The following is a 15,043-nucleotide window of genomic DNA, read 5'->3' on the forward strand; positions in this document are numbered from 1 at the left end:
AGAGGAGATGGAGAGAGTATGTGAAAGAAGGGAGGGAGAGAGTTGCAGAGAGAGAAAGGAGAGAGAGTGCTTATCATGGTCAAATATTCATAACATAAAATTTACCATTTTCACCATTTCCCGGTGAACATTCAATGGCATTAAGTACACTCATATTGTTGTGTATCCATCACCACCATCCATCTCTGGAATGTTTTTTATGTCTCCAAACTGAAGCTCCATACCCATTAAACAATAACTCTCCATACCCCAGACCCCGACTCCTTGGCAATCACCATTCTCCTTTCTGTCTATGAATTTGACTGCTCTACGTACCTCATATAAATGGAATCACGTAGTGTCTGTCCTTTTGCGACTGGCTTATTTCTCTTAGCATAAGGTCCTCAAGGCTCCTCCATGTCATAGCATGTCAGAATTCCTTCCTTTTTAGTGCTGAGTAATGTTCCATTGTATGTATATACCATGTTTTGTTTATGCATTTATCTATCAGTGAACACCTGGGTTGTTGTCACCTTGTGGCTATTGTGAATAATGCTGCTATGAACACAGGTGTACAACTATCTCTTGAAGTTCTGACTTTCAATTCATGTGTGTATATATCCAGTAGTGGAGTTGCCGAATCATATGATAATTCTATTTTTAATAATTTGAAAACTGCCAGACTGTTTTCTGTAGTGGCCGCACTATTTTACATTGCCACCAACAGTGCACGAGGGTTTCAGTTCCTCTGTATCCTCACCAACACTTATTTTCTGTTATTTTGAAAATAGTGATCATAATGGGAGTGAAGTTATATCTCACTGCGGTTTTTATTTGCATTTCCCTAATGATTAGTAATGTTAAACATCTTTTCATGTGCTTATTGGTGATTTGCATATCTTCTTTGGAGAAATGTCTATTCGAGTCCTTTGCTCATTTATTAATTGGGTTTGTGTGTGTGTGTACAAGTTGCATGAACAAGTTCTTTATGTATTCTGAATATTAACCCCTTATCAGATATATGATTAGCAAGTATTTTCTCTTGTTCCGTGGGTTGCTTTTTCACTCTGTTTATAGTATCCTTTGATGCATAAAAGGTTTTAATCATAATGAAGTCCAATTTATTTTGCTTTGTTGCCTGAGCTTTTAGTGGCATATTCAAGAAATTATTGCAAAATTCAATATTATGAAGTTTTTTCCTATTATTTCTTCTAAGTATTTTATAGTTTTAGGTCTTATATTTATATTTTTGATCTATTTTGAGTTAATTTTTGTATGTGGTGTAAGGTAAGAGTCCAACTTTATTCTTTAGCATGTGGATGTCTAGTTTTCCCAACATCTTTTGTAGAAAGGACTGTTCTTTTCCCTATTGAATTTTCTTCACACTCTTTTCAAAATTCAACTGCCTGTGTATGTAAGAGTTTATTTCTTGGCTCTCTACTGTATTCCATTGGTCTATAAGTCTGTCTTTATGCCAGGACCACATTCTTTTGATTGTTGTAGCTTTGAAGTAAGTTTTGGTATCGGGAAATATGAGACCTCCAACCTTGTTCTATTTCAAGATTCTTTTGGCTATTCTAAGTCTGTTGAGATACTATATAAATTTTAGGATGAATTTTTTTCTACTTCTGCAAAACAAGATCATTAGGATTTTGATATGGATTGCATTAAATCTGTAGATCACACTACCTAGTACTGCTATGTTGACAATATTAAGTCTTCTAATCAGTGAATATGGGATATCTTTTTATTTCTGTCAGCAACATTTTATAGTTTTCAGAGTATAAGTGATTCACTTTCTTGGTTAAGTTTATTCCTAAGTATTTTATTCTTTTGATGCTATTGCAAGTGGAATTATTTTCTTAATATCATTTACAGAGTGTTCATTGTTTTTGTATAGAATGCAATGGATTTTCGTGTGTTGATTTTGTATATTACAACTCAGCTGAATTTTAAAATCATATTTTAACATCTTGAGGATAAAAAAGAGTATTGATACTAGGTAATAAATTTTAATTTAACAGAAAAGCATGTTTTATAAGTAGTATTTTTTTAACATAATGGTATAGTGAATAAAACTGTAAGTTACAAACATTTAAAGTAAAAAGGATTTCATTATTAATATCATAACCCCATTTTAATTGTTTTGTTTTTTAAACTCACTCAAAACAGAAATCTGCTGCAATTCTACCCACTATCTATTTTTCTTTTTTTTGTCAATTTTAAGTTGTATGAATAGATAAACATGAATTGATTAGAATGTCTAAAAGAAATCCCTGTTGCTTCTCAAAGTTAAAAGGGATGATGTTTTCTTAAATTCATAATGAGGACTGTATGACAAATTTTGTCTTTTTGTGATTTTTCATTCACTAGAGCAACTTCCCTGGTATTTTTATAAAGCTTGTGACAGTGAATGCCAAATGTGATCTCAATTGCTCATTAGCACTAACATAGATTATTTACAAATTCAATTCATCTAAAGTTTATTGAGTGCATAAATTGATCCCTGCTATGAAGAAAGAGGCTATGTATGGCTTTATGTTGTCAACCATCTGGAAGAGCAAAAAGGTCATGTGATTATCTCTGTGGTGGAACTTACTGAAACAAGTAGGTTGGTCAGCCAACGGATGGGAGAAAAAAGATAAAGTTCAGTTAATCGATTTTTGGGATTCGTAAAGGCCAAACATTCCTTCTAATTTACCAATTTTTCAGCAAGTTGTGATCTCAAGGATGACCTCTTTAGAAAATTTTCTTGGAGACAGTGCATGGATAAAGGATTATATGAACTGAATATTAGGTTTTGCCAACACTTTTGGGTGTCATTAAGAACTGTAATAAATCTATCTACCTCTCCATCTATTTAATAGAAGGACTCCTACATGTCTCTTTATAACCATTTTTATTTAACGTGTTGTCAATAAATAATCATCAAGCGACCCTACAAAAAATTAAGAGAAAAATCAGCTGAGTGGCTTATTAACATTGTTCTAGGTATGTGGATGAGTGAATATTCAAAATATTATTTTTTTCCTCAAGTGTTTGAAAATATAGAAATGTCCCAGTGGTTCTTCATAGCGGTGATGATCATTTGGAAAAAAAAAAATCTAGGTATATTAGTATAAGACTGTGGAAAATACTTGGAAAAAATCTTTCTCTTCTGAGTATAAATAGAAGACTTTCAAATGTCACTGTCTAGTTTGGCTTTAGCTACCAAACAGTCCAGTAACTCAAAATATGCTTTAGTTTTTCCTTCTTCTTCTCTTTTTTTTTCTATTTTTTATTTTTAGAGTAATAGGAATGTGTGGGTGGGACACGAGAAATACAGAATGATCCATAACCATTTTGATTCTTCTCCTGGCATGCCTTAGTTCCTGCTAAGATAAGAGTTTCTTTCATTTACACTAGGCTTAGATAAACATTTTTTTTTTGTCTGCACTGTGTATGATGGTGGCCACTACACACATGTGGCTATCCCACGGAGCCCTTGAAATGTGGTTAGCGTGACTGTGAAATGAATTTTTAAAAGTGAATAAACTTTTTTTTTTTTAGAGCAGTTTTAGGTTCATGGCAAAATTGAGTGGAAAGTACCGAAAATTCCCATATAACATCTGACCTGCACATGAACACCTTTCCCCCATCGACTTTTCTCACCACAGTGGGACATGTGTTACAATCAATAAAAATACACTGACACATCATTATCACCCAAAATCCATAGTTTACTAGCAAAGTCCATAGCTTATTAAGCGAGGTCCATTAGGGCTTATGCTTGGTGTTGTACATTCTGTTTACATCATACAGAATAGTTTCCCTGCCCTAAAAATCCTCTATTTTGCCTATTCATCCCCCTTTCTCCACTAACCCCTGGCAACCACTAATTTTTGTTATCTCCACAGTTTCGCCTTTTCCGAAATGCCATATAGTTGGAATAATACAGCGTGTACCTTTTGAGACTGGCTTCTTTCATTTAGTAACATGCATTTAAGGTTCATCCTTGTCTTTTCAAGGCTTGATAGAGTGGAATAATAGTCTATTGGTCAGATGTACCACAGTTTGTCTATCAATTCACCTACTGAAAGACATCTTGGTTGCTTCCAAGTTTTGGCAATTCTTAATAAAGCTGCTATAAATATATATGTGCAGGTTTTGTGTGAACATAAGTTTTCAATATATTTGTGTAGATACCAAGGAGTATAAATACGGGATCGCATAGTAAGAGTATGTTTTGTTTTGTAAAAAACTGCCAAATGTCTTGCCAAGTAGCTGTACCATTTGGCACTTCCACCAACAGTGAATGAGAGTTTCTGTAGCTCCAAATTCTCGCCAGCATTTGGTGTTGTCAGTGTGTGAATTTTGGCCATTCTAATACAGTTGACTCTTGAACAATTCAGGATTAGGAGTGCAGACCCTCATGCAGTGGAGTTGCATATGTGGATTCCCAACTGTGGATGGGTTCAAGGGTCAACTGGAGTTGTATAGTGATATCACATTGCTATTTTAATTTGAAATTCCCTGATGACATATGAACATCTCCTATGCTTCCTTGTCACTACCTGTATGCCTTTTTCAGGGAGCTGTCTGTTCAGGTCTTTTGCTGAACATTTAAAAAAAAATCATGTGGCTTATTTCCTTACTGTTAAATTTAAAGCATTCTTCATATATTTTGTATAACAGTTTTTTTTGGTCAGATATGTCTTTTGAAACCATTTTCTCCCTGTCTCTAGCTTGTCCTTTCATTCTCTTGATGTTGTCTTTTTCAGAGCAGAAGTTTTTAATTGTAATGAAATTCAGCTTATCAAGTATATCTTTCATGTATCATGTCTTTGGTGTTGTATGTAAAAAGGCATCACCATATCCAAGACCATCTAGGTTTTCTTCTTTGTTTTCTAAAGTTTCATAATTTTGTATTTTCTTTTTAGATGTATGATCTATCTTGACTTAATTTTGTGGAGGATATAAGGTCTGTATATAAATTCTTTTTTTTTTTTTGCATATGGATGTCTAATAGTTTCAACACCATTTGTTGAAAGGACATTTTATTACTTATGTACCTTAATCAAAGATTAGCTAATTGTATATGTGGCTCTATTTCTGGCTTCTCTATTCTGTTTCATTGATCTGATTGTCTAGTCTTTCCAATACCATACTGTCAATTACTATAGCTTTAAAGTAAGTCTTAAAGTTGGGTAGTGTCAATTTTCCAAATTTGTCCTTCTCCTTCAATATTATGTTGGCTCTTCTGGCTCTTTTGCCTTTTCGCGTAAACTTTAGAATCACTTTTTTAATATTTAAAGAATAACTTCCTGGAATTTTGGTTGGTGTTGTGTTGAATTATGAAAGAACTGACATCTTAACAATATTGAGTCATCCTATCCATGAACGTGGAAATTCTCTCCATTTATTTAGTTTTTACCTGATAGCTTTCATTAGAGTTTTATAGTTTCCTCATGTAGATTTCGTCCCTAATTTGTTAGATTTATATCAAAGTATTTCATTTTTTGGTGCTAATATAAGTGGAAATATGTTTTTAATTTAAATTCCACTTATTTATTCCTGGTACATAGGAAAGCAATTGACTTTTGTATGTTAACCTTGTATCTTGCAACCTTGATATAAGCACTTATTAGTTCCAGGAGCTTTTTGTTGATTCTTTTGCATTTTCTGTATAGATGATCATATCAACTAAAAAGAAAGATAGTTTTATTTCTTTTTTCCAAGTCTGTATACTTTTTATTTCCTTCTCTTATTTTTTTATTTTTATTTTCTTTAGTTTTTATTTTATTTCCTTTTCATTTCTTCTCTTAATGCATCCACTAAGACTTCCACTATGATGTTGAAAAGCAGTGGTAGAAAGGCACATCCTTTCCTTGTGCCTAATCTTAGCAGGAGAACTGAGTTTCTCACTCAAAGTGAGATGATTAGTATGATCTCTCTCTCTTTGAGTTGTAGGTTTTTTTTTTTTTAAATAGATGTTCATTATGAATCCGAGGAAGTTTCTCTCTATTCCTAGTGTGCTGGGAGTTGTTATCATAATGTGTGTTGGATTTTGTCAGTACTTTTTATGCATTTACTGATATAATGATGGGAGTTTTCTTCTTCACCTTATTGATATTGTAATGTAGATTATACTAACTTTTGAATGTTGAAGCAGCCTTATAGACCTGGGATAAATCTCACTTGGTCATGGTATATAATTCTTTTTATACATGCTGGATTCAATCTGCTACTCTTTTGTTGAGGATTCTTGCATCCCTGTTCAGGAGAAATATTGGTCTGTAGTTTTCTTGTAATGTCTTTGTCTAGTTTTGGTACTAAAACAATGCTGGCCTCATAGAATGGGTTAGGAAGTCTTTCCTCTGCTTTTATCATCTGGAAAAGATTATAGAGAATTGTCATATTTCTTCCTTAAATGTTTGATAGAATTCACTAGTGAACCCATCTGAGCCTGGTGCTTTTTGCTTTGGAAGGTTAATATTGATTCGATTTTTTTATAGATATAGGCCTATTCAGATTGTCTATTTAATCTTGTGTGAGTTTGGGCAGGTTGTGTCTTTCAAAGAATTGGTGTATTTCACCTAGGTTATCATATTTGTGGACAGAGAGTTGTTTATGATATTCCTTTATTATACCTTTTTGTCCATGGAATTTGTATTGATACTCCTGTTTTCATTTCCTATATTAATAATTTTTGTCTTCTGTCTTTTTTTCTTAGTTATCCTGGGTAGAGGCTTACTGATTTTATTGATCTTTTCACAAAATCAGCTTTTGGTTTTGTTGATTTTTTAAAATCATTTTCCTGTTCTCAATTTAATTGATTTCTGCTTTAATTTTCATTACTTTTCTTTCTTCTCCTTACTTCGGATTTAATTTCCTATTCTTACAGTTTCCTAAGGTAGAAGCTTAGATTATTGATCATAGGCCTTTCTTCTTTTCTGCTATTTCTCTCTAAGCACTGCTTTTGCTGTATCCTACAAACTTTGATAATTGCATTTTTGTTTTGTTCAAATGTTTTTGAAAAATTTATCTTGAAATTTCTTCTTTGATCTTTGTATTCTTTAGAAGTGTGTTGTTTAATCTCCATCTATTTGGGATTTTTCAGCTGTATTTTTGTCATGGATTTCTAGTTTAATTCCATTGTTGTCTGAGAGAAGACATTGTATGATTTCTATTCTTTTATCTTATTAAGGTGTGCTTTATGGACCACAGTGTGGTCTATCTAGGTGAATGTTTTATGTGAGGTTGAGAAGAATGTTAATTATTTTGTTATTGGCTGAAGTCATTTATAGGTGCCAATTATTCCAGTTGACTGATGGTTTTTAGTTCTTCAACAGTGATCTCACTGATTTTTTGTTTTCTGGATATGTCTGTTTCTGATAGGTATTAAAGTCTCCAACTCTAATAGTGGATCCATTTGTTTCTCCTTGATCCATCTATTTCTCCTTGCTGTTCTATTAGTTTTGCCTCATGTATTTTAACACTATTGTTAGGAGCATAAACATGAAAGGTTATTGGAGTATTGAGGTTTTTCTTCTTATTTAATGTCTATCTTTATCCCTGATAACTTTCCTTGCTTTGAAGTTTGTTCTGTTTGATAGTAATATAGCTACTCTCACTCACTTTTGATTAGTATTAGCAAGATATATCTTCCTCCATTTCTTTACTTTTAATCTAGACATGTCTTTATATTTAAAGTGGGTTTCTTGTAGGCAGCATATACTTGGATCTTATTTTTTGATCTACTCTGAAAATGTCTGTCTTTTAATTGGTGTGTTTAGACCATTGACATGTACAGTGATTATTGATATAGTTGGATAATTATCTACCATATTTATTACTGTTTTCTAATTGTTGCCCTTGTTCTTTGTTGCTATTTTTATCTTTCACACTTTTTTCCTGCCTTTTGGTTTTAATCGAGCATTTTATTTTATTCAATTTTGTCTCCTTTCTTAGCATATTAACTATATTTCTCTTTTTCATTTTTTAAATGGTTGCCCTAGAGTTCTCAATATACATACAACTAATCCAGTGTCGCTTTCACATAACACTATACTGCTTCATGGGTAATGTAAGTACCTTATAATAACAAAATATTCCTAATTCATTCTTCTTGTTCCTTGTGTCATTGCTGCCAATCATTTCAATATATCTCAGTGCACACATACACATACAAGCATACATAATCGAACACATTGTTGCCATTAGTATTTTGAACAAATTTATTGGATAAATTATGAGTGAGAAAGGTGTTTATCTTGCCTTATTCATTTCCTGATATTCTTCTTCCTTTATGTAGATTCCAGTTTCTGACCTATAGTATTTTCTTTTCTCTGAAAAACTTTTAACATTTCTTGCAAGGATGGTCTACTGACAACAAATTCCCTCAATTTTTGTTTGTCTGAGAAAGTATTTATTTCTCCTTCACTTTTGAAGGATAATTTGGGGGGGTTTAGAATTCTAGGTTGGTGGTTTTCTCTCTTAACATTTCAAATACTTCACTTTAGTCTTTTTGCTTACATAGTTTCTGAGGAGAATTCAGTTGTAATTCTTATCCTTGTTCCTCTATAAGTAAGATATTTTTTTCCCTCTGGTTTCTTTTAAGATTTCTTTTTTAATCTCTGACTTTTTTGAAGTTTGAAAATGATATGCCTCTCTATTTTTTTTTTTTGAAGGGCATTTATTCTGCTTGGTGTTCTCTGAGCTTCCTGGACCTGTGGTTTGGTGTCTGACATTAATTTGGGGAAAATTCTCAGCTGTTATTGCTTCTAATTTGCTTCTGTTCCTTTCTCTCTTTTTCTGACTTTTCCTATTACACATATGTTACCCCTTTTGCAGTTATCCCATGGTACTTGGATATTGTGCTCTGTTTTTTCAGTCATTATTCTCTTTGATTTTTAGTTTTGAAAGTTTCTATAGTCATATCATCAAGCTCAGAGAGTTTTTCCTCAGCCACGCACAGTCCACTGATGAGCCCATCTAAAGCATTCTTCATAGCGTTTTTGATGTCTAACATTCCTTTTTTGATTATTTCTTAGAATTTCCATCTCTCTGTTTATATTATCCATCTGTTATTGCATTTTTGGTCTACTTTTTCCATTAAAGCCCTTAGCATATTAATCACAGTTTTTAAAATTTCCTTGTCTGATAATGCCAACCTTTCTGCCATATCTGACTCTGGGTCTGATGTTTATTCAGTCTCTTCAAAGTGTGTTTTTTGCCTTTTAGTATTTTTTTTAAAAAAGATGATGTGATGTACTGGGTAAAAGGAACTGTCATAAATAGGCCTTTATTAACATAGTAATAGTACCTGGGGGGAGGGGAAACAGCTAGTCTTATGATTAGGTCTCAGTCTTTTGGTGAGTCTGTGCCCCTGGGTTGTGAACTTCTTGTCCCCACGAGTTTCTCTGCTCTAGGACTGGCTCCCACAGAGGTTTCTGTTTGTGGGTTTCTGCTCTGGTGAGTTGTATTCTCTGTATCCATCTGTCTTTCTCTCCAGTGTCTGAGCCAGCAGTTTATCCTGCAACCTCATTTTTCTGACATGTCTAAGGAGAATTGTTAATTTTTCAGTTTTTCCAGATTTTTACTTGTTGTTAGGACACACTGGCAGGATTCTAATCTCCTTATACGCCATACCTGAAATTAGAAATCTTTAATATTCAACCTTTAAGTTTGCACATGCAAACAGATAATTGCAGATTTGCAATCCAGATGGTGCCTTTCACTAACAGGTTTCCATTTTGTTCTCAGCTATGTGTCTTTTGCAAGGACAAAACTAAGCCATTTATGAATGTGACAGTGATAGAACAGCCTATGGAATGTGTACGCCTGTTTAAGCATAATTAGGATGTCCTACAAAATAAGTTACTGAGTTTTTTCCTCATTATATTATTTAGGGACAAACATGGTTCTTCTTGACAAATGCAAATGTGTACCTGACTCCATATGCACAGTGGGCTTTAGGGTCTCTCTGAAAGGAAGATGGCATAAATCAGTTCGTAAAGGAACTTCTTGAATAAGAAAGCAAATAATTTCCCTTAAAAGTTGGTGATCCCAAAAGCTACACATCCCTCAGAAAGGAAAAATATTTGAATTACAATTTTAACTTCATAAGAGATCATCAACTGTCTTCAGTGAATGAACATTGAATTTCTATATCTGAAATCTTAATTTTTAATAATGACAAGGCTTTGAAATTTTTAGTGTATTTTAGAAGCATTGGATGCTAGGAACCATACTGAATTTAAATGTTGAAACATCCAGTAATAGATCTTTAATGACACCAGTAAGAAATCAGCTTCAGATTATAGATGGAAGTAGTAAGATTACAGACAGAAATTGCCAGAGAAGGCTTTGCATGGAACAAGAGGAGAGATAATCTTAGTTCTAGGATATGTTTTATAGACCATCCTTCTTTGTGACAGGTCCTCCCTCGTGTATAATTATTACATAGTACATGATGTTAGTATTCATCCACTTTCTTGTGTGATGTGTTTTAACATTCTCTGTGAACATTCATTTTAAAACTTCTGCTTGACTAGGAATATAATTATAAGGACTGACTCAAGTTTAAAACATTTACTTACTTGTCATTTTCTAAAATATTTAGCAATCCTGATTAGCAGTTGACCATCACAACTACATCTCAATTAGTTAATACAGCTTGCGGGGACCATTATCTCTAGACAAGTCACAGTTAATATGTGGACTTTGTGCATCTGAGGATATTCATTTCCTGTGCCTGATTCAAAATCGTAAAAAAGAACAATGGCGTGTTAAAGAGTTGCAGCATAGGCAAAAAAAATAATTTTTTTTCTTCAGAAAATTACAGCTCCTTGACTATCATGTCTTGGTGTCCACTGATTTGAGTTTGGGGACTTGCTAAGCATGGAGGTCAAAAAGGAAGTTACTTTCTACTCCAGGTTTTCTAAATTGCTGGGAGAAATCTGAAGGACATTTTTCTTAGCTCTATCTCTGGGCAGGGCTGCTTTGCTAACATTTCTCTTTTTTCTGGATCTTTTTCTTCAATGTTAATGTATTCTATCCATCATTTTGCCCGCTCTTGTCTTAAGGGTATAAGTCAAGATCTGTAAAATTGTTCAATAAAAGAGTTTAATTGCCCTGGAGGAAATGGGAACCTTTCTCTCTTGCAAGCCAAGAAAAAATGGTGGTGCTTAAACTCTTGTTGGGAATTTTAAAAAGAGAAATACAAAATATAGACTCTTGCAAATCAATTCCTAAGGACCTTTATTTTCCTTCAAGTTTTACTGACTGAAATGTTAAAAAATATATGTGTAGATTCAAAACAAGTGAAATGCTGTAATGAGATGTGGTTTGAGCTTTGGCATTTTATATTTGTATCTTTTGGACAGACTTTCTGTAGGACTCTTTGGTACTTTGGTATGAATCCAAGAGATATTATGGTTCATATGATCATTCATAATAATCTAAAAGAAAGCCAAGTATTGTCTCAAAAGAAAGCAAACTATGCTGGGTTTTCCTGCCAAACGCATTTATGCATGGACAAGGAAAGGTCAGAGGCCACACAAATTAAGATTAAAGCTTCTATATCAGAACGAGAATCTCCTTAAACTTTTAAAAATGTTAATTTTCATGGTTTGTGTGCTTCTATAGGCTTACAACATCAGTCTGTTGTTATAGCTTTCTTTAAGTGCATATTGTTTGCCTTGAAAATAGAACCAGTAATGTGATATCTTCGAGGTCAAAGGCAGCATGATATCTATATGTTGTATCATGTATTTTCATCACATACAGTGACTATTTTATGCCTAATTGGACATTTTTAGTGTTGGCATTTTCCATTTTTTCTAATTATGTAGAAAGATATTGGTCAAAATAGAGATGAATTTCAGACAGAGAGCTGGTCTCTGTAGGGCTTTGTATGTCCTCTCCAGTAATGAGATGACCTAGCCTCTTGCCCTAGTTCTGACATCACATTTATGTGACTTTGGGTAAGTAATTTTCCTTCCTGAGCCAATGTTTCCTCATAACTAAAAGGAGATAGTAATTTTATGTCTAGCAGGATTATGAGGAAATGGGGAAGGGAAAAGGTATAAGAAAGGGCACGAAAAAATGAATATAAATGAAAGTAAGCATTGCATAAGACCTTCAACCAGACAATTCTGAAGACCTTGAGGGAACATGGGCTGCCAGAAGGCACACTTGAATGGATGGCAGGTTATTATTGAGCCAATTATTTAGGGAACCAGTTGCCTATGGTCTGGCCTTGGAGCAAACTATTGTTAAAAAACAAAACAAAACAATAAACAAAACAGGGAACCTGTTGTAAAATTCCACACAAGACATTCTATGTCATGTGAATTCTATTTCAGCTCCTGGAACTGAAATACACATTATTTTCTTGTGGGTGATACCGTCTAATGCACAGAATAAAGGATTATTGGTTTTCTCACTGGGAGTGAAACCATCGTCAGAGATTGGAAACTCTTATAAACACAAGTATTTAGTTTTATCACGTGTCAGACACTACAAGCAAACAGCAGGTCTATAAGTTTAGGCCAGTAAGAAAAATAATAGATCAAACAATTTTTTAAAAATATAGCCTTTTTGGATTTATTCAGAACAGAAACTGGTTGAGACTTGCAGAGATTCTCAAACTAATTCTATCTCTGTGTTTTTTACATCTAAAACTTTTTCAAGATCTAATCAAGATCTACTTCTTCCAAACCAACTATCTTGAGTGGAATTTTGAGGTAAAGATGGAAATTAGAAAATGAGCTTACTAAATGTAGGTTCATTAAGACACTGACGGTTTGAAAATTCATCTCAAGTTCTCTCTATCGAGCCAGAACCATTTTCATCACCATGCCTATATCTTTTCTGAAGCATTTTCCCACAACAATTCATGAGAAACAATCATGATGGTTCAGTATATGATCCACATTTTATTAGTATTTGCCAAGAAAATATTTCCAGAAACTACTAATTTGTCAAAGATGAACAACAGCCAGGTGGCACTATAGACAGTGGAGATAAGAGGAGTTGTTAATTCAGCCACATCTTATAAAACAATATTAATTATTGTGTGTGAAAAGCAAGAAGGAGAGGAAAGTATAAGATGTCTTATTCCAATATTTGGAAATAAGGTTAACATTTGAGCCTTTACTTGACCAGGGATGCATAATTGTGTCTCACAGATACAGTCTGAGGTACAAATTACTAAGACAGAAGGGAACCAGTTGCCTATGTTGTCTGGCCTTGGAGCAAACTATTGAAAACTGTTTACTAACTATTGAGCATTAGAGGTCTTAGGGAGCACCAAGGCATGTATTTTGTTAATCTCTCAGAAATGCTATCAATTGTAAGCTCTTCGAGAACAAATACATTTTATGGATTTTGAAAATGTCCTTTAAAATTTATAATAATGAACCATGTACAATTTCTCTAAAGTAGCATGGTTAATTAACTGCATATTTAAACATTGCAAAAAAAACATCCAAAGGGCACATATGCGAAGGCTATCCATGTGGGAGAGTGGTTCTGGATCCTACTTTGTTTTTTAGTCTGCTGCCCCATGCCAGGATGTGAGATAGCAGGTCAAAATAGTCCTAATCCTCCTCCCATCGATTGAGCTAATTATGAAAATGGAGAAATATTCTTCTCAAGCACACCTAAAACAAAACATCTGGAATGCTTCTGTACAGGCATTAAAAAAAGCAAAACAAAACTGTGTCAACCTGTTTTAGTATTTCCATAAATCTAAAATCGTCACATATTTTGTATGTTTGACCTTTTTCTTGATAGATAAAATAAGCCAGTAGTTCTCAATAGGAGGTGATTTTTATCCCTGCCCCCCTTCCCCTAGGGACATTTGACAACATCTGGAGGAATTGTTGGTTGTCACGACTGGGGGCAGAGGGACAACTGACATTTAGTGGGTAGAAGCCAGGGATGCTGCTGCTAAGCATTCCACAAAATGTAGGAAAGGATTGTCTGGCCCCAAACGTCAATAACGTCAAAGTTAAGTCTCTTGACCTGAGCCTGTATTCCAATAGAAAAGACTGTGACGTGAAAGAGATATACTGAAAGAAATTCAAAAGAACGTGGGACAAAAAGCACATTGAGGCACTTTGCACAGATGCTCGAGTGAACATTTTTCTCTAAATAACGTTAGGGCATTTCACACATATAAAATGGTGGCCACTCACCTCTCTGAGAATGACATAGAGCCTTGGGAGATGACACCCTTATCGTTCTAAAGGACAGGAAGACCGTGAGTCATCTCTTTGAAAAGAAACAAATATATGCTTTGCAATAACCAGTGCATTTACCAGTTTCATAAACCTAACAGAATGGTCAAAAATATACCTTTTATCTATTATCTATTTTGCATTTAAGCTTTTTCCAGAAATAAAAGTAAGAAGCATTGGGTTTCCTTTCAGTTGATAACTATGTCATTTTAGGACTTCTGGATCACTAGGGTCATTCTCGTCACAATCAAATGGCTCAATTTACCTTGTATTTTAAACTTTGGATAAGAGTAGGTATTAAGCATTTTATAATTGTTTTGGGAATTTTAAAGGTTATTGAGTTCTGAATAACAGTCTCTCATGTTTTCCCACCAAACTTTTCCCAGCAGTGAATATATCTGGATCTTATTCTGGTTTTTTATTCTTTTTTTAGCTTCCTGAAATGACTCATGTTCAAACACGGCGACCCTGGTTGATGTTTCTCCTGCAGAATTTTGGATTGACCCTAGGTTGGCTTTCTCTGTTACTGTTGGCTATATATGAACAAAATATTAAAATATAAGTTGATACTCAAAATCCTTCAACTAAGAATTTATATGGCCTCATTTTATCTCTTTCGTTGTACTCTATAATGATTTATAAATGAAGTATTTTTTATCTTCGGTGAAGTGTGCATCTCTTAGTTGATTAACTTATCAATTTTATAGTCCAATTTTGTGTTCGTAGTATATAAATGTCAGGTTATCCTTAATTGAAATTTTGTTTTTAGTCTCCAGCAGCATGATGGAAATTATACCTTTTAAAATCATTAATAAAAACTTTAAAAAATATTATTTTCC

The 15,043-nt window shown here is 33.7% G+C and overlaps 1 protein-coding gene across 2 annotated transcripts in view; it reads left to right on the top strand.

Moving 5' to 3' along the window:
* The window catches only part of SLC39A12 (solute carrier family 39 member 12), a 68,965-nt gene extending 54,134 nt beyond the window's left edge, over positions 1-14,831 (top strand). For both annotated transcript variants that reach the window (XM_039877501.1, XM_039877500.1), the window contains one exon: positions 14,638-14,831. In XM_039877501.1, coding sequence (XP_039733435.1) covers positions 14,638-14,766 — 129 coding nt within the window. In that variant the 3' untranslated portion in view covers positions 14,767-14,831. The remainder of the gene's footprint in view (positions 1-14,637) is intronic.
* Positions 14,832-15,043: the final 212 nt, after the last annotated feature.

This window comes from Pteropus medius, unplaced genomic scaffold (assembly GCF_902729225.1).
Source record: "Pteropus medius unplaced genomic scaffold, Ma_sr-lr_union100, whole genome shotgun sequence".
NCBI classification, from domain to species: domain Eukaryota; kingdom Metazoa; phylum Chordata; class Mammalia; order Chiroptera; family Pteropodidae; genus Pteropus; species Pteropus medius.